At 36.4% G+C, this 22636-nt stretch overlaps 1 protein-coding gene across 1 annotated transcript; it reads left to right on the top strand.

Annotated features, from left to right (window-relative positions):
- Positions 1-6170: 6170 nt before the first annotated feature.
- Positions 6171-17274, top strand: LOC122081840 (calmodulin-binding protein 60 B-like). Its single transcript, XM_042649189.1, has 8 exons — positions 6171-6708; positions 7586-7661; positions 9553-9611; positions 14220-14713; positions 14830-14990; positions 15068-15271; positions 15702-15927; positions 16345-17274. Exons 1-8 carry the CDS (start codon positions 6587-6589, stop codon positions 16938-16940), a joined length of 1938 nt encoding a protein of 645 aa, XP_042505123.1. The 5' UTR covers positions 6171-6586; the 3' UTR covers positions 16941-17274.
- Positions 17275-22636: the final 5362 nt, after the last annotated feature.

Below are 22636 nucleotides of genomic sequence, written 5' to 3'. Positions count from 1 at the left end.
GGATTGCCACAACCCAAAACCAAGCTATTCTATTAAAACTTGGATGGAGATTGTTATCTCGGCCCAATTCTATTTGGGCACAAATCCTGCATTCGAAATACTTCCATAACAAGTCTATGTTTGACCCCAAAGTTCTCAACCACCGTGGTTCATGGGTGTGGACTAGTTTGATATCAATTATCCCTAGCCTTCGACTATGTATCAGATCAAAAATAGGCAATAGGAGGACCACTTTTCTTTGGTATGATCCTTGGCTCTACCAAGACTCCTTGGCTAACTCACAATCTGACTTGGGAGGATTTAACCTAGTAGACAGGGTGAGTTCGATCGTACAAGGGAATTCTTGGAATCTGGCTCTCCTTTTCTAACCCTGCATACTCTTGTGTCAACAACAATTTGGGTAGAATTATCCCTTCTGACTAGGAGGATAAGTGGACCTGATCTTTAACAAAGCATGGAGGCTTCTCTACCCGATCTGAAGCCCATTTTCTAAGATCAATGGCAAATTCTTAGTCATTGAGACTAACGCCTGACAGATGGTGGAAATTTCTTTGGAAATTAAAAATACATCCTAAATTCACTATGTTCTTTTGGTATACCATTAATAATGGGGTACCAGTCAAGGAACGTTCGGGTAAATGGCTGAATATACCCACTATCTGCTCATTCTGCAATAAGCATCCTAAATCACTGGATCATCTCTTTTTACACTGTGATTTTACATCACATATTTGGATGGCCAGACATTTAGGTCTCCGTTTACGGAACCTAACTACTTTATCTTTTGTGCAGGTGGTAAGTTGTTTTTTCATCCATCACCAACTCTCCCCCTCTCTTTGGTCTTGGTTATTTAACATCTTTGCAATCACTATATATTTCATTTAGAAACATAAGAATGAAGTTGTGTTATCTCATGTGCAACCTAATCCAATTATGATATTGAACAATATTCATAAATGGATTGTTGCATTTAATCTTTATGATGAAATACTAAACACGTATGCTCTCATTCCTACAGATGATCCACCAAGCTTGAATCAATGCTCTACGCTTTCTTTTCTGAAATGTACAGTTTTAGTTTGTGTTGGTACCTCTAATCTTTTGCAATCAGGTCCAGATTGGACCTTTGGAATACTCTCACAAGGTGAATTTAGGATTCTGGAGTCAAGTACTACCAAAACTGATCAACCGGAAGCAGTGGAAGCAGAAGGCATTCTACAAGGTCTATTAAAGGCTAAGAATGAGAATTGGGAAGTTTCTGAAGTATGGTTCTCCAACAAGAAGTTGCTCAACCTCATTCCCTATCCAGCCAAGGGTGCATGACCACTACTTCATTTTGCTACCTCTTGTAAATATATGAACTCTCACGATCCATCACTTTTGTGTACAAAGGAAATCTAACACTGCCAGGTTAATCGGTCTTTAGATACTGTATCCTCTCTATTATAATTAAAGTTTTTCAAAAAAAAAAAAAAAAAAAAAAAAACTTAATTAGGTTACTCACTACCAAGCCATTAGAGATATGAAATCCTTCCAATTGTCTCCGCACTGTCTGCACTAGCACGTGGAGTCATTCGGTCCCTTTATATAGTATACCGTTGATATCCGTAGGTTATCGATATTGACACTCTTTGGTACATCACCTATTATTAAAAGTTTAAATTAGATTGGATTTGAGTTCGGGTGTAACAATTAGTTTCAGCCACCTCATCACTAACATGTAACCAAGGTTGCCAACAAGGACAGCAAATATACAACATAACTTACTCTTTGCGCAGCCCAAAAATTTAATTGAACTCCCTCGTCTCTAAGCTTTCACTCCTTCGTTGATGGTAAACCAGCAACTCTCCAAGAATCTTTGCACCACCCCTCTCTCTCTCTCTCTCTTCTCTTTCTCTCTTCCTTTCTTTCCTTCTCTTGCTTATATGGTTTGGGGCCTGATACGGCTCTTAAACATGTGAGCCTCCCCCTTATTCCCCCTTTTTTTTCTTTAATCTGCTTCCAATCAATGCCCCTTCTTTATAATTTTGTGACTAATTTCAATAAACTAGTGATTTTATATTCTTTGTAGCTCACCCAAGAATGACTACATTCAGTGCACCTAATCGCTACATAGAAATATCTTCTTTGGTCACGTATTCATTCGTTTTTTTGATCACCCATTCATTCCATTCTAGGCTAGGCAGTCAAATTTCTTTACTAGCTAATTTAAGTAAGGTATGATAAGCATCAAATCACTCCCAGACCTTGCCATTTAAGTATGCTAGCCCAATTATACTATATTGGCCCATTTTTTTTACAGTTTAAAAACACTAAAAACACTCTCAAGCATGGATTTAAGGGACGGTGGGTATCAATCGGTTTTGCCTCTGCTTTTTTTAAAAAGTACTAATTTTTTACTATTTTATCCTTGAAACAATACAGATAACTGATCAGGGTCGATTAGGGATCGAGGATCGAGGATCGAGGATCGGGGATCGGTCTGATATGGCTGGTACGAGACCGATACTTGAAATCATGCTCTCAAGCATTATGTTGGCTGGTTTTTTTTTCTTTAATTTAAAAACAATCTCAAGCTTTAAAAATTCTAAAATAATCAAACTCAACTTAATTTGGTATGCAAGGGATTTCAACCAGGTATCTTCCACACGTAAAGTAGGTCCCAACTAATGAATTGCAACCAGATTTATGCTCATATATACTTGTATATTTATAAAACACTACTTTGTATCAAATGACATGTATTGACTAAATAATAAGGTTGCGTTTGGTAGTCATCCAGAAAAATGTATCTGACCTTTTTTTTTTTTTTTTTCATTTTATGGGGAATAAAAAAAAAAACAGAATAAAGCGTTTTGATGAACTTGGTATTTTTTGGCCTTTTTTTAATGAAAAGGGGAAAAATGCTAAAAATGAAAATGATGGAACAACGAAACCTTGTTCCATCATTTTGTTTTCATTCCAAATACAAAAAAAAAAAAAAAATGAACAACTAGAGAAAATAGATTCTCTTAACACCAATTTTTTTTATTTTTTATTTTAAACGGTATTTTGATACAGAAACAAAAAATTCTATTTTTGACACGTAATGCCATTTTTGGAACTAAATGACTACCAAACCTAGCCTTAAATCCTAGTTAATTATCTGGACACGATTACCACTATATCCTTGGGGATGAACTTATTGTTTAATCCCAAAGATTAAATCTCAGAGTTTTGAAATCTTGAATTTCGTACACACGTGTTAGAACATCTTAAAGCATGGATTGGTTGTCATTGCTCTTCACATGCCTCACTCATATTTTAGAATATCCAATCATATTAAGAATGGTTTAACATATCCATCCAATTGATAGATTTTTTTAGATTCAACAATATGCAATCGTGGTGAATATAATTGGGGCATCTTATAAGCCCACTTGAATATTGTAATTGCGGGTGCTTAGTAGAAACTGGACATAGAGGTATTAATTCATCCGCATAGTTGTGATTGTGGGAAAAAAAAAAGAAAAGAATCCAAGGTTGTTACCCATGCCAATTGTCATAGCATCTGTTGAAGCAAGAGTCACATCTCTTGGACTAACAAATTTAATGTATTGGGTATAATATGGGACCCTATTTAGGGTTATTACCTTATTGAGTAAGGATACTGTTGTACCATGTATATTATGTGTTGTGGATGTCTTTATATGTACCATGGATATAGAAGTGTTATGGATAATTATAAAATGGGTGTGCATCCTAAGTAGAACTGATCACTTAGTAGTTGTGAGGTGGAGATGCATATGACTATGTATGTCTATGTGCCATAGTTGAGATAGTGGCAAGAGTATCTTGGTCAACATAAGTGAGGTTATGTCAATGCCACCAGCATTATGATCACCATGTAAGAATCACTGCGAGAACGAAGAACAAAGTGAGTGCCTATGTTGTTGGGTGTGAGTGTCATTGAGTCGGGGATACCAAGGGGAATGTATGAAGGCATGAAGCTATGTGGAGCAAATAAGAGAGAAATTTTTAAGACAGTGTTCACTGCCCACTCAAATTCTACATGAGATTATCACATCGGAATCCATTGGTCAACAACTGACCAAATCAAATGCAAAACATAAATTATAATTACCCATGTATTATGTTGGATTAAGGTTCTAAAACTAGGAAATGGTCACAAGATCGGTCAAGGCTGATATGGTTCCAAAATGGTTTTGATTAGATAGATTTACCCTCATTAAAAAAAATAATAATAATAATAATAATAAAAAAAAATAAAAAATAAATAAATCTTGTGATTTTACCCTTAAACTATACATGTGGACTGTTTCGTTCCAACCATGGTTTCAAGTATCGGTATCGTATGACCATATTGGACATATTGTATTGGTTTCGACTGAGATTGATCCTCGATTTGGATCGATTATCCATATCGTTTAAGGGGTAAAATAGTAAAAAAAAGTACTTTTTTTGAAAAGCAAAGGACAAAAATGATCGATACCCACAAATCCTCTTCGATACCGATCCATATTGAGAGAACCGCCACCAAGAACTAAATCCATGGTTCCAACAATACTGGCCATTCCATTCGGTTTTTCAAAGCATGCGATGGATACATTAAAAAAAAAAAAAGGGGAGAGGGATAGGGAGAGGGATAGGTATGCTGTCAGGGTACGGTAAATTAGCAGCCAGCGCAGCTAGCAACAATGAAAGCACATGATGGGGTATTATTTAGGAAGGATTGGATATGATGATTGTCATTTTAAAAAGGAAAGAGAGGTAGAAGTATATACAATCTTATAATATATATATATATATATATTTATATAAGGGCAAGTGGTAGCAGTACGTACGTATTGTAATCTTATTTTCGCTTTCTTTTAATGTTAACCGTCCATTTAATATTAGCTTAATTTAAACCATCTATTAGTTTTTAAAATTGCAACTGATTCCTAGTTTTAGGGTGGAGAGATGACGGACGTGGTTACTTAAATTTTTTTTTATATATAAATAAAAAATAAAAATCTAATATAAACAAACTCCTCATTCGATTGTGCTGGGAAATCTCAATTCTCTCTCTCTCTCTCTTTCTCTCTCTCTCTCTCTTGTTTTGCTATCAAAATAGGATGAGGTAAGAAAAAAATCAACATAACTATTTTTAGGCACTGAGCATATGAGAGATTTGGCCACACATATCCAAATACCATATTTACATATTAATCATCAGAGAAGGGATTTGGACAGTAAAGCTTGCATGTATGGCAGAGGACAAATTTGAATTTTAAAAGTAAACAAAGTTCTTGAATATCTAGGATTTTATTATTACTACATGAGCAGATATTATTAACCTATAAGAATTTACCATGGATACAAATCTTCAGTGAGATTGATAAACAAAACTTCAACTAGACTGGAGAGCGCTGAAAAAGAAAGAAGAAAGAAGGAACGACCTTGAAGAAGAAGCAAGAAGAGAGAGAGAGAGGGAGGATCGAGATTTCTAAGCAGAATCAAAGGAGGAAACCGTTTATATTGGGATTTTTATTATTTATTTATTTAAATATTAATAATATTAAACACGTTGTAACTGTTTATAATTCTGTTAGCAGGATTAACATATTCAACACGTGTCAATCATATCACTTGCATGAACATTCATCGGACTCTAGACGTTTTGCATTTCTATTTTTCTGTACGTATCGACCATTTTACCTATATATAAAATAATATTTGCCTTTAAAAATGTGTTAAAACGAACATCAAACCAGTAAGACTGGGACAAATGGACGTATGGTACGGACTAACGCGTTTTCTGCGGATGTATCTGGAACGTTTCCTTTATCGAAACGTGACGTCAGTAGCTCTCGTCACTTAAGCCCGACATTTCAACTGATGTAACTCTTACTAGTGGATGGGGAGTTTTCTGTAAATTGACTCCACAAGCAAAGTAGGTTACGGTGCTATCCACAAATAAGGACATTCTCATCATTATAATAAAAAAAAGCAAGGCTATTCTCGTCATGTAAAAAATTGGAAAGCCAGGATCTCACAATTAAACCAGGGATAATGTTCCACTGAAAATATCCGACGGCCGAGATCTCAAGATGGCCAAGCAACGACGACCAACGAGATAGGAAGCGAGCGAAGATATCTCTCTCTCTCCTCTATTTACTCTCACTGCTTCAGCCGTCAAAGCTATAATTGGGAAAGAACACCTCATCAACTCACAGACCCACAGGCAAAATTTTCGATTGCGTATTCGAAATCTATCATCTGTTGGAATTTCTCAGTCCCACTCTGTCTTAGAAAGCTTCTCAAAGTTTTCGATCTTTCTCTCTCTCTCTCTCTTCCTTTTTTGTTCTACTGGGGAATTTGGAACTTGTCTGATCTTTTGTACTTTGAATCTACTACTGAATTTCATGAAATCTGAGCTGAATCTTTGGGTGATTTTAGATCGGGAGTTGGAAGTTAAGGAGTGGACTGGGAAGTGATTGGGTCTTTGATTTGGTGGCGAATTGCTGAGGAGGAGGGTGATTTTGTGTTTCAAATATCTGAATATTAGGGTTTTCTTGTGTTGTCGCTGTGGAAACCTAGTTAAATGCAGAGGCCCACGACGAGGTCTCTGGAGAGATCCAACACTATGAACAGGGAGAAACGAGGGTTGGATCCGAATGATGCAGAAGAAGGACAGCCGCAGAAGAAGCGGCCTGCGCTTGCTAGGTAATTCTTTGATTTCGTTAGTGCTTTACTTTGTTTCAGTCGGGCTCAATTGTAAAATTCTCTCTTTATTTCGGTAAGCACGATGATTTTATTGCTCTTGGTTATGTTGATTGTCTGATAGAAATGCAAATTTGGGGGGAAAAGAGGCTACTAGTTGCTTTTAGAGAAACGGACTGAGATACTGACCTATTTGCTTGTTCTAGAATATCTATAACACTTAAGTCGGTGTCATGAAAAGGAAGAGGAATTGTTTCTGGAAAAGGGATATTGTAAGTTTGTTACTACCAACATGTTATTGGTGTATAAGGATTTTGAGAGGAGAGTTCTGGAACATAGCACTTAGCGTTTTTCCCATAAGTTCTTTTGCTTGAGAATTTCTCTTGTGAATGTACCTGTTGATTGTTCATGGTTTTTTGCATGAGTTTACAGGATATCGGGATTCGCTGTGTGGGATAGGAACTGTATCAGATAGGATTCCTATAATGTGGTTCATTTAGGATGAGATGAATCTGGATTTTAGTAACAAATTAGCAGCTTCTTGAGATAAGTGGGGAAGCAAAGGGATTCTTCTTAGTGTCATTCCTTTCGGCTGTGTCAGCTGCTTTGTTAGGTTGGGCTTCCAATTAATGGCTAGACTTAGATTTGGATGGACCTTGTTTGGTTGCTTTCGTCTAGTCCTTATAGATATGCTTTTTTACCATTGTTGTCAAGTTCTATCTTAAGCAGCGGCTTCTGTTCCATCTTTTTTATTTGTACTTTTTTTTTTTAAAGAGAACAAAGTATCTTTAAAATAAAAAACAAATATCAGAATTTGGTTCTATCTGCATTATTAATATGTAAACAAGGACCTGTTCATTGAAAAACAATTTGCGTGCAGTGTAATTGTTGAGGCACTCAAGGTGGATAGCCTGCAGAAGCTTTGCTCATCATTGGAGCCTATTCTTCGTAAAGTTGTAAGATAAAAGCCTCATACACTGGCTCTCTCTTTCTTTATATGTAAAATTTAGATGTTTCTTTTCATGTTTGCTTTGGATGCTTGACCAGAAATTTCAGTTTAGTCATTTTGTTGTTTTTCTCTACGTAAGTGCTTTTTCTTTCGTTGAATTCATTTGTGTAGTACTTTAAATGCCTAGAACTCCATCTGAATATTTCAGTTCTTTACATGAATCATATTAGTGAATGGAGTATGAGGCATTGCTTGGAGCAATGGTAAAAATTGGAGCCTATTCTTTGCTTGATTCTGCAACTGACTAGAGAGACAAAGAAATAGTCTATCAGATGATGAAGTATCTGATCTACAGTTTCTTCAATTGGTTACAAGAACCATAAATTGTCCACGATAAACTGTATTGATGTATGGAGTTTCTTGGTTGAGTATCATAAAATGCTATATTTGAGTCCCTCAATGTCCAATTACCATCTTCTAGCCAGTGAAACATTTTTAGATGTTCTGTCAGAGTTATTTTTGCCAAGACCATATAAGAGATATATTTGTTCAATTAATCATAGAGAGAAATAACAGTCAGATTTTTGCATGTCTATCTCTTCGTACATGTTTAAAAACTTTGAAAATGGAGTAATAATTTTTTTTACCAATTAGAGGATAAAGGAGTGAGGGCAGGCCTCGGCGTGACGGTAAGGTTGCTCCATTGTGACCTAGTGGTCGTGGGGCTGAGTCGGGAAACAGCTTCTCTGTGAAGTGGGGGTTAAGACTGCGTACATTATGATCCTCCCTGTACCCCACAATGGCAGAAGCCTCATGCATTGGGTGCGCCCTTTTTTAGAGGAAAAAGGAGTAGGCGGTTTTTAGCCATAACAGTTCGTGTGAATCAAATCTTCGGAACCGGCCATTCATGCTTGCTTCTTATTATATGTGATTTTTGTTTGTTGTTTAAAAAGATATATCATTCTCTTTTTGTTGGTTGAACCTATTTCACATCTGGAAAATTGGAAGACTTTTTTTCTTAGTTTGGTATCTTAATCTCTAGCCTGTGGAAACTACTATGCAGAACCTTATTGTGTGGCTTTTACTGATTTATAAAAGAAAAGGTTTGTTGACATCATATTATGGTACTCCTTTCTTTGATTTCGCCATGCACTTATTTTGATATTGAAGTTATAAAGTCATAATGTTTAGAAGTACTGGAGTGTTGAATGTTCTAATTCAATGCTTATAATCATTTGCCCCATTTATATGATTTGACAGACAGGCTCAGTATATTTGGTGTTAACCATTCAATTGATCAGATTTATCGACGACCGGGAATGCAGGATAAAAAAACTATTGGAAATCAGTAGATTCAGATGGATATATCATCTGATTAAGCCTTTTGTGTTTTTTACTTTTAAAGTCTAACTTTGGTCAATGGTCATTGTTTTAGTTTGATTCAAATTGAAATTGTCTCATTTGTTGATACAGGTTAGGATATCTCCATAAATATGTCAGCTTTAGAATTAAGAATCTACCTACAATGTACTATTATTTAAATTTAGAAGAATTTTTCCTGTATAAAATGCTACATTGCTTTGGTGGATGTATTTGCTTTGTTCAAATCATTTGTGATCAATTCATTAATACTCGGAGTTGACAAGTGCTTTGTAGTTGCTAATTAATCTGAAGAATTTTCTGCTTCAACTTTTGTTTTGGAAAATTAAGATCCAGTGATGTGCATGTAATTTTGAATGCTGTATTTGTGGGTGAAATAGGCATTATTAAAATTTCATATCAGAGAAAGTCTAATTGGTCAGAAAAGAAAAGATTTCTTGGTGATTTTCTTGTTCAATTCAGTAATGTTCTCCCCTTTTTTCCCCTAATAATTTTTCACTGCATTTTGTGCTAAACAGGTTAGTGAAGAAGTGGAGCGTGCACTGGCAAAATTAGGGCCTGCTAGGCTCAACGGGAGGTGAGTGCTTGCCCTGATCATCCACGTACAGAAAGTGTTTGGTGGTGGATGCCTGTGGTTAACTGGCCTTGCTTGATCATGTCAAACATATTATGAGTTGACATTTTGACATGATCTCTCAACCCCTCCCAATAAATAAATAAATAAATAAATACATAACAAATGTAGGATCTTGTTGGGAGCTCTCGGTTATTTGTATTTCTTGTGTAAGTGAGATTGCAGTAGTACCGAGGTATTTACGGTCTGTCTCAGATTGTGGATTGTTACTTGGGCAATGCTGATCTGGTCCACGATGGATCAGCTGATTCAGTAAGCATGATTGCTCCAGAAGATAATGCAGTCAAGCCTTTTGGTTGGGCCAAGGCAGGCTGTATTTAGCCCAAAGGAAGGGTTTATTCAAGCCACAACCAGCCTGTTCAAGCCTATTGATTTTTGCCAAGAGCACATATCGAACCAGCATGGGAGTTTTGGGATATGGAGCACATATTCTGTCCAGATCGACCAACCTTATTTGGGGAAAGATAATAGTCATTGTCAGCTGGGTTTTAGGAGAATATTCCCAGATTTTTTTGGAGAGGAAAAATCTTGAGGGAGAATGGCCTGAGAAGCCCAATATGGACAGCTTGTGTTGGCTAATTTTTGGGAGGTGATAATGGCCAGTTGTATGGAGGCAAGTTGAAGACTAGTGCGTGGAGATTTTTCTTCTCAAGGAATCCAGCTGTCAAGAGACAATTTAGGAGTTTAGTTTGTCTTGTGTAGGGGGACTTAAATAGTTAGTTTTAGTTTCTTTTGTAGATTTAGTTTCTATTTTTATTTTCCTTGATGTACAAGTTAAGCACAGCTATGCATGGGCCTTTATTGGTGATTTTTTTATTTTCCTTTCTTTTTGGAGGTTGCCTCAGTCCTCTATATATGTGAGGCCTTAGTGCCTACAAAGGATGATGGGGTTTAAGAAAAAAGAGAGCTTTGGCTTGGAAGCTGTGAGAGGCAGTGGCGGTGAGAGGCTGTGGTTGAGAGACCCAAGTCTAAGAGAGACTACCCTATCCCCCTTCTCTATCTCTTCTTCTTATCTTTGCTGTCATCTTTTCTTTTCCTGTCAATCAGTTCTTGTATGTGCTTGGTTGATTTCTGGTTTGATCATCAATATATTGAAGAATATTACTGCTGAAGTCTACTGTTGAGTGGTCTTGATCTGTTGAAGAATCTGCGGATGAAAATTCTGATCGAAGACCCTTCTAACAATACATGCAATCTGAGTATTTAGAGAGATTTTTTCCAAGTACATTGATCTTACTGTAGTGATTTGTTCTTAGTTGAACTAACCTCCACATTAGAAGATGATATATCTTGATGCTAAGATGCCATAAATAGCACAAGGATTTTCTCCACGTGGAAATATCTTTCCTACTGAGTTAAAACCTGCTAAAGCAGCAAGTAGGTACACCCCATCCACAAGCAGAACCATAGGATAAATATTCCAGCAGAACAAAGGGCCTGATGGCATTAGACTCAAGGCCGAGATCAAGCTCAGGTGGTGAGATTCTGGTCAGGTGTAGGTCTATGGCAGAATAATGATATCCTCAAATAAGGTGGAGATCCAATGGTGGGATGGGCAGTTACAATAGAGAATAAAATTCAGATTTTGTAACTAACTGTGGCCGTATTGTATCGGTATTGGTATTGTTGGGTATCGATACGATACATGGTACCGATACTTTAAACCTTGCTTGTAACCAAGGTGAATTGGACAGAGATTGAAGATGGAATGAATTGAGTTGTTTGTTTGTGAGCCTACCGGTTGGTGCATGCGATTTCTCTTCTCCCCCATTTCTTTGGTACGATTCCTCTCCCTCCCTTGCAACTCTGAGACATCTCGGACAAGGATTAAAGTATCGGTATCGATTGTCGTATCGGTTGGCAAAATTTAAGATACTTATTGGAGGGTATCATATCGTATCGGACATATGCTAAGATATGCACATAAATGTATAGGAAACTTTTTTTTATACACTTTTTTGTATAAAAAAATAGTTTAAAAAAAACTATTTATAACATGTATTATGCATAAACACTAAATTGAGTGTATCGCACTGGGAGTCCAAGGTTTGTAGTTGTTTATGGTGTAAAATCCTTGTTCCCAACCTTGATTTTCACTTTAGTTAGAGAGAAAAATGGTTGATAGCAACTTTGGAACAAAAACCCCTCTAAAAAAGTCATGTTTTGCTAAAAAATTATCCATTTTGGCCATTATATGACCGTAGTGCACCATATCGGTATGTATTGTACTATCGTACCGATACATGCCGAAACGTATATTTCACCTTGATTTTTAATTATCCAAAGAGTATCGGTGCGTATCGGTGTGTATTGGTGGCGTATGTATGATACATATTGATACAAAAGGATTTTAAAATTTTTATGTAGCGTATTGGTAGTACCGTATCAGTAAGGGCTGATATAGTACGATATGCACCGATACTTTAAACCATGATCTCAGAATTTCTTTCTCATCCCCTACTGGCCCTCCAATTTGGGGAAGGGATAGAATCGTTGAGATGTCTCAGAGTTGTACGGGAGGGAAAGGAATCGCACCCAAGAAAAAGGGGGGGGAGAGAAATCACACGCACCAGCCCACAAGCTCATGAACATAGAACTCATTTCATTCCATCTTCAATCTCTATCATGGTTCTACATCTCAGGTTTGGGCCTTGGTCAAAACTGAAATTTAGGTCGAAACCTTTGAAACGTGGTCGAAACAAGGTATTTTTTCTGGGATCTTTCTAGAAATTTGTTTCAAAATTTTCGAAGTTAGGGTTGAAATTTCCGAAACTTGGTCATCTCGGGGTGGGTTGAAACCATCAAAATTTCGACTGAAATTTCCATGACTTAGAAGTATGTATGTCCAATTCATTGTTTACAAGTATATAAATAGGAAAAGAAAAATGACACAAGGAAACCAACTATAAGTCCTACGTGAAACCCAACTCTAAATAGGAATCTAGAAGCAACTTAAATAAGTAAACCCTATCCTACTAGACCAAAGACTCAAATATGGATTCGGTTCATCTCTGTCTGGATATCCAGATGAATTTGGATCAGTCCACGGTTGTGCACTTGCATCAATGTGGTCATGATTTACATGTACATATGACTGTCTGCCAGCGGAGGGGAAGCAATGATTGAATTGCCAGTCCTTTTGTTAATACTGGAAGTAAATAGACTTTTTACATACACATTGTCTAAAGCAACTACTTTTATATAGTAGATTAACTAGGATTATTAAGAATGTGGGGGAGTGGTTTTTCTATCTTTGGAACTTGTGGAAACTTATAATCATTTGTGTAGAACTTGATTCCGAAAAGGGAAAAAAATACTTGGTAATGTTTTTCTTGTATTTGGGTTTGGATTTAGGAGTTTCATCACGGATATTTCTCTTAATAAATTATTATTTGTATTAATTGCAAGGAATGGCCAAATCCCAAGGTAAAAAATGACATGGTCCTATAGACTACTTTATAGGAACTAAGAAAGAAAAACTGTACTTTTGATGATGATCCTATATAATTTGGGTAATAAAATGTTTGATAAGCTCCGAAAAAATCGTTTGAGGTAGCATGGTCATGTTCACCGAGGTCATGGGATGCACTAGTAAGGAGTGATCTGATTCAGATTGAAGGAACTAAAAGAGCTAAGGGCAGGCCTCAAATGATCATAGTAGAAGTTGTGAGGATGGACATGCATAATTTAGGTCTTGTCGGAGGTATGAAATCGAATAGAGCTAAGTGGAGGGAAAGGATCCATGTAGCAAACCCCATTTAGATGAGATTTTTTTGAGTAGTTGTTGTGTTCCTTTCCTTTTATTTTTACTATCCTTATTTTGTTTTTACACGGATCCATGTAGTGAATGCCATTTAGTTGGGATAAGGCTGAGTTGTTGTATAATAAAATACTTGATAATTGAAGATCGAAAGGATAAACTTCTTTCCATCTTTGTGGTCAGTGTTAATTAGCTTGGTTCTAATTCTTTCAAAGACATGACACTATTGTAAATGGAAGGAAGTCCATTTCTATCTTTCCCCTGATGACTCAATCCATGCATTGCGAGCAAGGATCGCCATTTTAATGATAGATACACCGATACACACTTTGAAAACACCATATTTGAGGTATCTCAATGAGTATATTTTGTTGAAGGTAAGTACCGTGGGAATGTTGTCCTCTCTTTATGAAAGGTTGATTTTTGCGTGGTATAGAAAGTGTATATGGTCATGATTCAATACCTTCTTTATGCACATGCATCTGTCGAGAGCTTGGAGGCTTCTCACTTTCATGATCTTTGCATAGGAGGTGGGCTGTGATGAATCCTTTCTGGATTCTATTTCCTGAATCCACATTAGGATTTTCTTTGTTGGGAGGGCGATATGGATAATTTTAGTTTTTCATAGGAGATGGGGCCATTATCTTGTGCCAGTGTTTACCTTTTCATGTTATGCTTCCCATCTCTTTTACTTCCAAATGTAGCCATCACTCTTCATCTTAGTTGTTTTTTTGTTAATGCAATATGTTGTGATGGTTTGGCTTAACTCGTTAAGATTTAATGATGTGTAGGGCTTCTCCAAAAACAATAGAAGGGCCTGATGGAAGAAACTTGCAGCTGCACTTCAGGTCTAGGTTGTCCCTTCCCCTCTTTACAGGAGGAAAAGTAGAAGGGGAGCAGGGTGCTGCAATCCATATTGTCTTGATTGATGCAAACACAAACCTTGTGGTAACATCAGGGCCCGAGTCCTTGGCCAAATTAGATGTTGTTGTGCTTGAAGGTGATTTCAACAATGAAGATGATGATGGTTGGACACAAGAGGACTTTGAAAGCCATGTGGTGAAAGAGCGTGAGGGGAAGAGGCCGCTTCTGACTGGGGACTTACAAGTAACACTGAAAGAAGGTGTAGGAACCCTTGGAGACCTCACATTTACGGATAACTCTAGCTGGATAAGGAGCAGAAAGTTCAGGCTAGGTGTAAAGGTTGCCTCAGGCTACTGTGAGGGAATTCATATTCGTGAGGCTAAAACAGAGGCATTTACTGTTAAGGATCATAGGGGGGAATGTATGTTTATGTCTCACTAGCATTCATATTACTTGTTTGCCATATGGGTTGCACTGTTGGATAATCTGCCTATCCACTAAATAGCTAATTTTGTTACTTATTTTGGGCCTCTGCAGTATACAAGAAGCACTATCCACCTGCGTTAAATGATGAGGTGTGGAGATTGGAGAAGATTGGCAAGGATGGATCATTCCACAAGAGGTTGAATAAGGCTGGAATACACAAAGTTGAGGACTTCCTTCGGCTTGTTGTGAGAGACCAACAGAAATTGCGGAATGTAAGGATACAGTATTCAGTTGCCTAATTAGAACTTTATGCTTTGAATAGCTGTCTGATTTTATATGATGGTTGTAGATCCTTGGGGGTGGCATGTCAAATAAGATGTGGGAGGTTCTTGTAGAACATGCGAAGACTTGCGGTCTTAGTGGGAAACTTTATGTCTATTATTCTGACAGCACAAGGAATGTTGGTGTTGTTTTTAACAATATATATGAGCTGAGTGGACTTATTGCCAGTGGACAGTATTATCCTGCGGATTCTCTTTCTGACAGTCAGAAGGTTAGCATCGTACACTGTGTACCACTTTATGATGTTATGCAAAATACTTGTGTTTGGTTTTATATGCTTTTGTGGGAAAAGTGTTGATTTGTCTTCATTCTATAACCAAAGTTTGGTTGCCGGAAGTTAAAATCTTCTCTACTCCATCAATTTCAGACCAAGATACCTCTCGTGCACCTTATTTGTTCGGGGTTGCCTGAAATCCTTCTTATATTTCAGACAAGACATCCTCCCTTTTAAAAAAGATATAGAAGCACAAGGAAAATGTAAATGTCTATACTACCAAGATAAATAGCTCTATCTTATAACTTGTTCTATGATTTTTATTCTCCATCTTATAGGCATTACATAAATCAGCCTTGCTATAAGTTAGAGGTGTAATTCAGATGAACATTGTCAACGACAAAACTGGAAATGTTTGGTTTTGCAGGTCTATGTGGATACCTTGGTGAAGAAGGCATATGACAATTGGTCGCATGTTATAGAGTATGACAGCAAAGCACTTCTAGGATTTAAGCAGAACAGAAGATCGACTCGAAGTGAACTTCCAATGGGCTCAGCAGATTATGGCATCTCATTTGATCAGCAACCCTCTCTTCCCCATCTACCTGCTCCTTCAGAGCAGTCTTCAATGGATACTGGCATGGCTGTCATGGGTAAGATTTATGGGACCATCAAAAGTAGTGTACTTAGACATGTAGAGGCTCACCAGTCGTGGAAGTTCAGCCACAAAGGTTTTAAATGCTGATGTGGTCAGACATCACATGCTCATGTTGAAGTTGCACTTGACACTTTTTTGCACCCTTTTCTATAAGCCTATATGGTTTTTATAGCCAGGTGCGAGGTCCAATGCAACAGGCTTCTGTGTTGGTATTGACAATTCTTTGAAACAATGATCTAATCTGTGAATTTTAATTAGAGTTTGTCTGTGAGGCGAGAGTCATCACAGACATAAACTCTCTCTAAAACATATAAACGTACAAACACATATGCATGCATGCTGATTATGTTATGTACATTTAAGCTTATATTTCTTGTTGATCTGGATCCCCTTTTCTTTTCCACACTTTCAGGGTATAATGATAATCTGGCTACTCGTTACCCCACACAGCCGCAGCAATTAAACTCCAATGCCCATATCCAGTTTGATGCCACTGCATTTGCTCCACAGAACCAGATGATTGAAGTTCCAAACCAGGCCGAAATGGTGAGAAATAATAACAATGTTGGACTGGCCCTGGGGCCACCACAGTCATCACCAACAGGTTTCCAGAATGTTGGCCCATCTGTCCAGGCGACTAATCTTACTTATGATGACTGGCCACGTAACCGCGATAATAGAGGAGTTGATGAATTCTTCTCAGAGGAAGAAATCCGCATGAGAAGTCATGAGATGCTTGAGAATGAAGACATGCAGCATCTGCTTCGAGTCTTCAGCATGGGAGGCCATAATGTAACTGAAGATGTGTACCCTTATTCTTCATTCAATATACCACCATCCCCATCACCATCTCCTTCACCAAACTACGGTTATGATGAGGCTCGGTCCCGTTCATCTGGCAGAGCTGTTGTAGGATGGCTCAAGCTCAAGGCAGCCCTGAGGTGGGGTATTTTTATCAGGAAGAAAGCAGCAGAGAGGCGTGCACAGCTTGTTGAGTTGGACGATTAGTGTTCAAGGAAATCATGTTTGAGGGCAAGCTGCCGGTGGTGGGGTTTCCTTTCTTATATTCCTGGATTTCTGAGAGTTGGGATGCTTATCAGATGACCTGGAATATTTGCTTGTACAGTTCTCCTGTACATTATGTTTGTTTCTGTTTACTACGCTTTAATTCATTATATGATTTCTCTCTGCTCTCTCTGGTTTTTTAGAATCTCCCGCTATTAGGCTTTGGGGGGAGAAGGGGCTGGAGAGGGTTTCAGTGCTTAGATGTTCCTTCTGTGACCCATAACACTTATGTATTATTGACCTTGTTATGCTAAGTTAATCTCGTTTCTGATATTAATTGTCTGGATTTGTGCCCCTCACTCGCACCTCAAAGTTCCACTTTTTGTTCCTAGCTTTCATGTCTATTTTTATTTTTAAACAATTGGTGTTTCTAATTATAGATCTGTTACTCATTGTTCATGAAACTAATTGGGCTCCCAAGTTCTGGCTTTGGTGTTTCTAATTATAGATCTGTTCTGCGCCATGATTCCTTGACTGGTCGTTGCAACTGCAAAACTCATAAAACCATTTATGAAAGAACCCAACTCTGGATAATTTATGGAGAGGCAAAAGCACCAGTAAAGCCAAAGTGTGTCGAATTCCACGTCGTCTCACAATCAAAGAATTCATATGGGTGACATGAAACAATGATCCTCCATATCCAACAACAAATAACAATGAAATCTCCTTACTTGGCGAAAAGTGTAAGCATTTAAGATTAATTTCCTCCGAAATAAAGAAAAGAGAAAATGTCACTCCCCTCCCCAAGACACTGACGAAATATCAAGTTCTTCCTGCAGTTTTCTAAAAATATCATTCCTCTCCCCCTAAACTCAAAGATTCTTTCTATCGTCCCTCACCATAAGGAATGACGGTTAAGGCATCAAAAAAAAAAAAAAAAAAAAAATTTCCTAATACCGAAATTGTCCCTATACATGTTGAATACCCAATATGCCCTTCAATGCCCTTCATGAAGTAAAATCGAGCAAACCCCTTCCCTCTCAACAGTGTTCAGCTCACTCTCTGCATCTCCTTTTCATATCTGATTTCTCCAATACAAATATTCTGTGTTTTTTTTTTTTTTCCTGAGATCGAATTATGGTTTTTTAATTCTATTATTGAGTGCCCTATCTTGACTAGGAATTTCTCAGATCGTAGAAACTAATTGTCGCTGAACATTAGTTCCAATTGTGGTCCTTGGCATTAGAACATTAATTCCAATTGTATCAATGACAATCGTTGCTTGGTCGAAGTCTAGAAGAGTACCCAATAGTGGATTGTTGGAAAGCAACAGTATTGTAAGGCTTTGTAGTTCAATTAGAAACTCTAGGATTTTACTAGTTAATTCATTGTTTGAGAGAAACCTATAAAGCATTCAACCCACTTAAAGTGTCTCGGATATACCCATCAAAGTGGTTCCTGCGGAGGTTAATACTATAGTAAATATTCAAATCTGTTGTATCAATTACTTTGCCATTTATGGGTTCTGAATGCTTTTGTATGCTTATTTTACTATATAAGTCAATGTTACCTAACTTAGACTCTTAACTTTGTATTATTTTTTTATTTTTTTGTGTCTATTTGACAGATAAATATCTAATTCAAGTATTGGTTGCAACAGCCTTGATGCACTAAATTACAAATGCATAAAGTGTAGATATAATCGAAAAAAGCCAACATTAGGATCTCAGTGACAGTTGTTAATCCAAATAAACTCTTTTACAGCTGCCCACAATTGCATGGATTTAACTTAATTGCTTGGTGTGATCTCATTAATGCACCATTAACCGAATTTCCAAGCAGAGAAGTACTAACAACAATCACATCCATAACTTTTAAGAGTTACAAGGAGAGGTCAATGGCTTGCAAGAGGAAGTCTGTGGCTTGCAAGTGGAGGTCCGTGAGTTACGAGAGGAGTTGTGAGCCTTACAAGAGGTGTTACGAGGTTGCAATAGGAGATGGGAATGAGTTTAAATTGGATGGAATAGAAAATTTAACAACATCAATGAAGCTCGTGTGTAGTTTTGTAATAGTTTTCTTTGTTGGAGTACTTATAATAGTTTTTATAGGTAAAATAGTGCGACAAATCACAATGAAAATAGATATGCTTGAATTTATCTTTCATGAATGAAATCAGTTTATTCTGATAGGTATATATGGTTTTATTTTGTTAATGCCTTGGTAGAATCTCTATAGAAGACATGGTGGACTTAAAAAAAGAATTGACATCATTTCATTATTATAGTGGATATCATGGTGGACCTAAAAAAAAAAAAATTAACATCATTTTATCACTGTAGCTGACATTTCAAAAATGACTTGATAAGCATCATATATAATGAAAACCATCTGCATATAAAACATCCATCTAATTAAAAAAAAAAAAAATGACACAAACAACCACATCAACATATGAATCAAATACTGACACCAAGTTTAATAACATCTCCAAAAGGATACATCCCATCATATTTAATAAATACAATAGTTTCCAAAATAGAATACACAGTTTGCGACCACTAATATATTCACTGTTTCTATCCTCCCATCTTCTCCTTGTACTCAATCCTTCGATGTACTCCCTTTCTTCATTTCCTTTTGCATCTCTTTCGTGCTTTCTTTTTCTCCTATTTGATTTTTAATTATATTTTAGTCTTAAACTGTATATTCACTTCAGTAGCATTGATAGAAGCTTATGACTTGGTCATTATTTGTGAATATTGACTTTCATTTCTTTCCTTTCTCTGCACAAACAAGAAGTACACATTGTTTATTATATACAAGTAGGAGATAATTGTGAATAATGGTAGATATAATCTTAATACCTGTGCTTATACTGTCTTCCCAGAAGAAGCTCATTTCTCATTCACTAGAGGTCATGTGGTTAGTAGACTTATTATATCTTCCACAATTGATAGTATTAGATTTTTTTTTTCTAAATTCTCTAGATAATTTTTGTCCGGTTCCTTCTTCCTCTTTTTATGCAGTCTGTCAGTCAACATTTTTAATAGTAAAGGCTGAATAATCCCCATAAGACTTTCTTCTTTCAACTCATCCAGACCAGGAAAGACATAAATTATATCTCTATATACTGCCAAGTATTTTGTCACACATTAATAATCATCAAAATATTTTTTCAAGCTTTCTCTTATATATTTTATACACAAGGCTGCATGCTTTCATGACAGTCTTGTACCATCCCATACTTTGCATCCATAAGTTTGTTTCTTTATATCAACTATATATCTACTGTCTCTATCTGTAACTTCAAACTCATCTAATCCAACCGTAAGGGTCAGACATTCTCTAGCTTTAGTAGTTATGACATCCAATTTAGTTTGATCTTGGTGTGACTCTTCCCTTAAAGTTACATCTCAACTGATATATTTTTTGCATTTTGTTCGTCAGTTGCTTCCTAACCTCATCAATCAAAGTTAGAATTGACTTGCCCATAAAAGATGCAATCCACTAGTTAAAGAATTCTATCATATTATTTGTGATATGATCACTTTTGTATTAAAAATCAAAAGCATGTCTGACCCACATCTTATGAGGATTCTTATTCCGCCAATCATAAGCCTCTATCTTGGTGGCTTTAATGTCATTCATTATCTTTTAAAAAATAAATAAATGTAATATGATGCTTTTGATGCTTTCCAAAAATGCTTTCTCAGTAACACCTTAGATTCTGTGACTTGAAATTTTTACACCATCTTTGATGACAACATAGGAATGTATTAGAGATGGCATCACATAGACCCTACAATATACAAACAAATAACAAAAAAAAAAAAAAAAAAGTGAGTACGGTATCATTTTGATACAGATTAAATTATTATAATTCCTAAAATTTAATAACTTAAGAAGACAAGTAACACACCTTTTGTTTATCAGTCATAAAAGTGATTTGATTGTCACCAATGACTATATGTAGAATGATATGCAAATTTCTTAAGAGATAATACCAACTATCTTTGTATTCACTTTCAACCACACTATAGGCAATTGAGAACAATCCTTTGTTTCAATCAATAGTTACTGTAGTCAGTAAACACCTCCATATGTGTTCTTTAGATGATAACCATTAACAGTAATAAATAATTTGTAATCGCTCAAGAAACCATTTATACATGTTTTAAAACAAATAAATAGTAGTTTAAAAATCGAGGGACATGGCATTATCTGCCTCTCATGAAATTGGAATTTGAACATACTCTCTGGATTTCTTTCTCTAACTAGTTCACTATAAGCGGGTAGCTTGAGATTTAACTATGACTCCCTTTATTGAGCTCATGTGCTTTCTTTTTTGCTTCTATATAGTGTAAGGTAGAAGACTTTGATCTAGAAATTATCCAAAAAAAATATAGTCATTGCTAATCGTCATATCCGGGTATGCTTTTAATGATGTCGTAAGATGAGAAGGTACCAAGTGGATTTAATATCCTTGTTTTCATCATCTCTTCCATAACAATGCTCCTTATAGATTGACTTAATCATAAATGTAGCTCCTTTGTCCCAAGGTGAAGCATAAATGCTTCATATACATCCTAGTGATGCACATATAACTCTTACTCTTGTCTTCTCATTCTTAATTCTCAAAATGTGAAAACCTCATTGAATAACATGGTCTTTAAGGACAAACCTAAAGTGATTCATATTATTAAAAATCATATCTACATCTAATTTTTTTTTTCTTATCTCTAACATAATTAACATTGTCAATATATAGTTTGTCATAACCCTCTGAATCATAATCAAACCAGCTATCATGTACATCATGGACCTTATCACTAGGTTTTTCACTTCTTACATCATCTTGATGGTTAGATAAAAGTCAGATTTTTTGCCCCAAGATCCTCATCAATATCACTCTCTTCCAAGATAATTTCATCTTCCCTTAGAATTTTCACTGTATATCATTATCACCATCACTAATCACTACAATCCCACCACTCCCCTTATCAGTAGCATAACTACTACTTAAATTGTTTTCAGCATCAGTCCCACCACTCCCCTTATTAACATAATCAGTCTTACCCATCACATTATTAATGGCATCACTATTGGATTCCCTAAAAGATGCTCCACCCCTTTTCACTTAGTGATTTGTCTTCATACCACCACTGATATGATCTTATTGTACAACTCCATCATATCCACACTGATTTGGTTGAATAATAATAGCAAAACCAACTTGACTTTTCTGGACATCATCTCTAAAACCACTTTGATTTTGTTGAACAACACTATCTGGAACACAATGTTTTTCCATTAGTCCACCCCTGGTTTAATCCTCTCGTTTAATCAGTGCACTAGGGAAGGAGGTATTGACTGTGTATGTATACGATGGATTATCATCAACACATAGATCATAGACATATAAGTTAATGCAATCTACTTTTTCATTTAAAGCAAACATTTTATACATATTTTCATCTTTGTTCACCTCCATATCCTAGTTATTGGGAATATACACTTCACTTTGAATCTCACAGTGTGTCTTACGGGGATATGCCTAATAACTGTATTATATATGTCACATATCATATTTCTGTAGCAATACTTGTCTTGGTATACCAATGTAAGTCCCGAGGTGTTTATATTGAAGTGGTAATAGATGTCTGCCCTGATCTCCATCATAGAGTAAATGGTCTTGTATG

This window comes from Macadamia integrifolia, chromosome 6, assembly GCF_013358625.1.
Source record: "Macadamia integrifolia cultivar HAES 741 chromosome 6, SCU_Mint_v3, whole genome shotgun sequence".
NCBI lineage: Eukaryota > Viridiplantae > Streptophyta > Magnoliopsida > Proteales > Proteaceae > Macadamia > Macadamia integrifolia.
The sequence above is the reverse complement of the archived record's forward strand: the minus strand, read 5'-3'. Positions and strand labels throughout refer to the sequence as shown.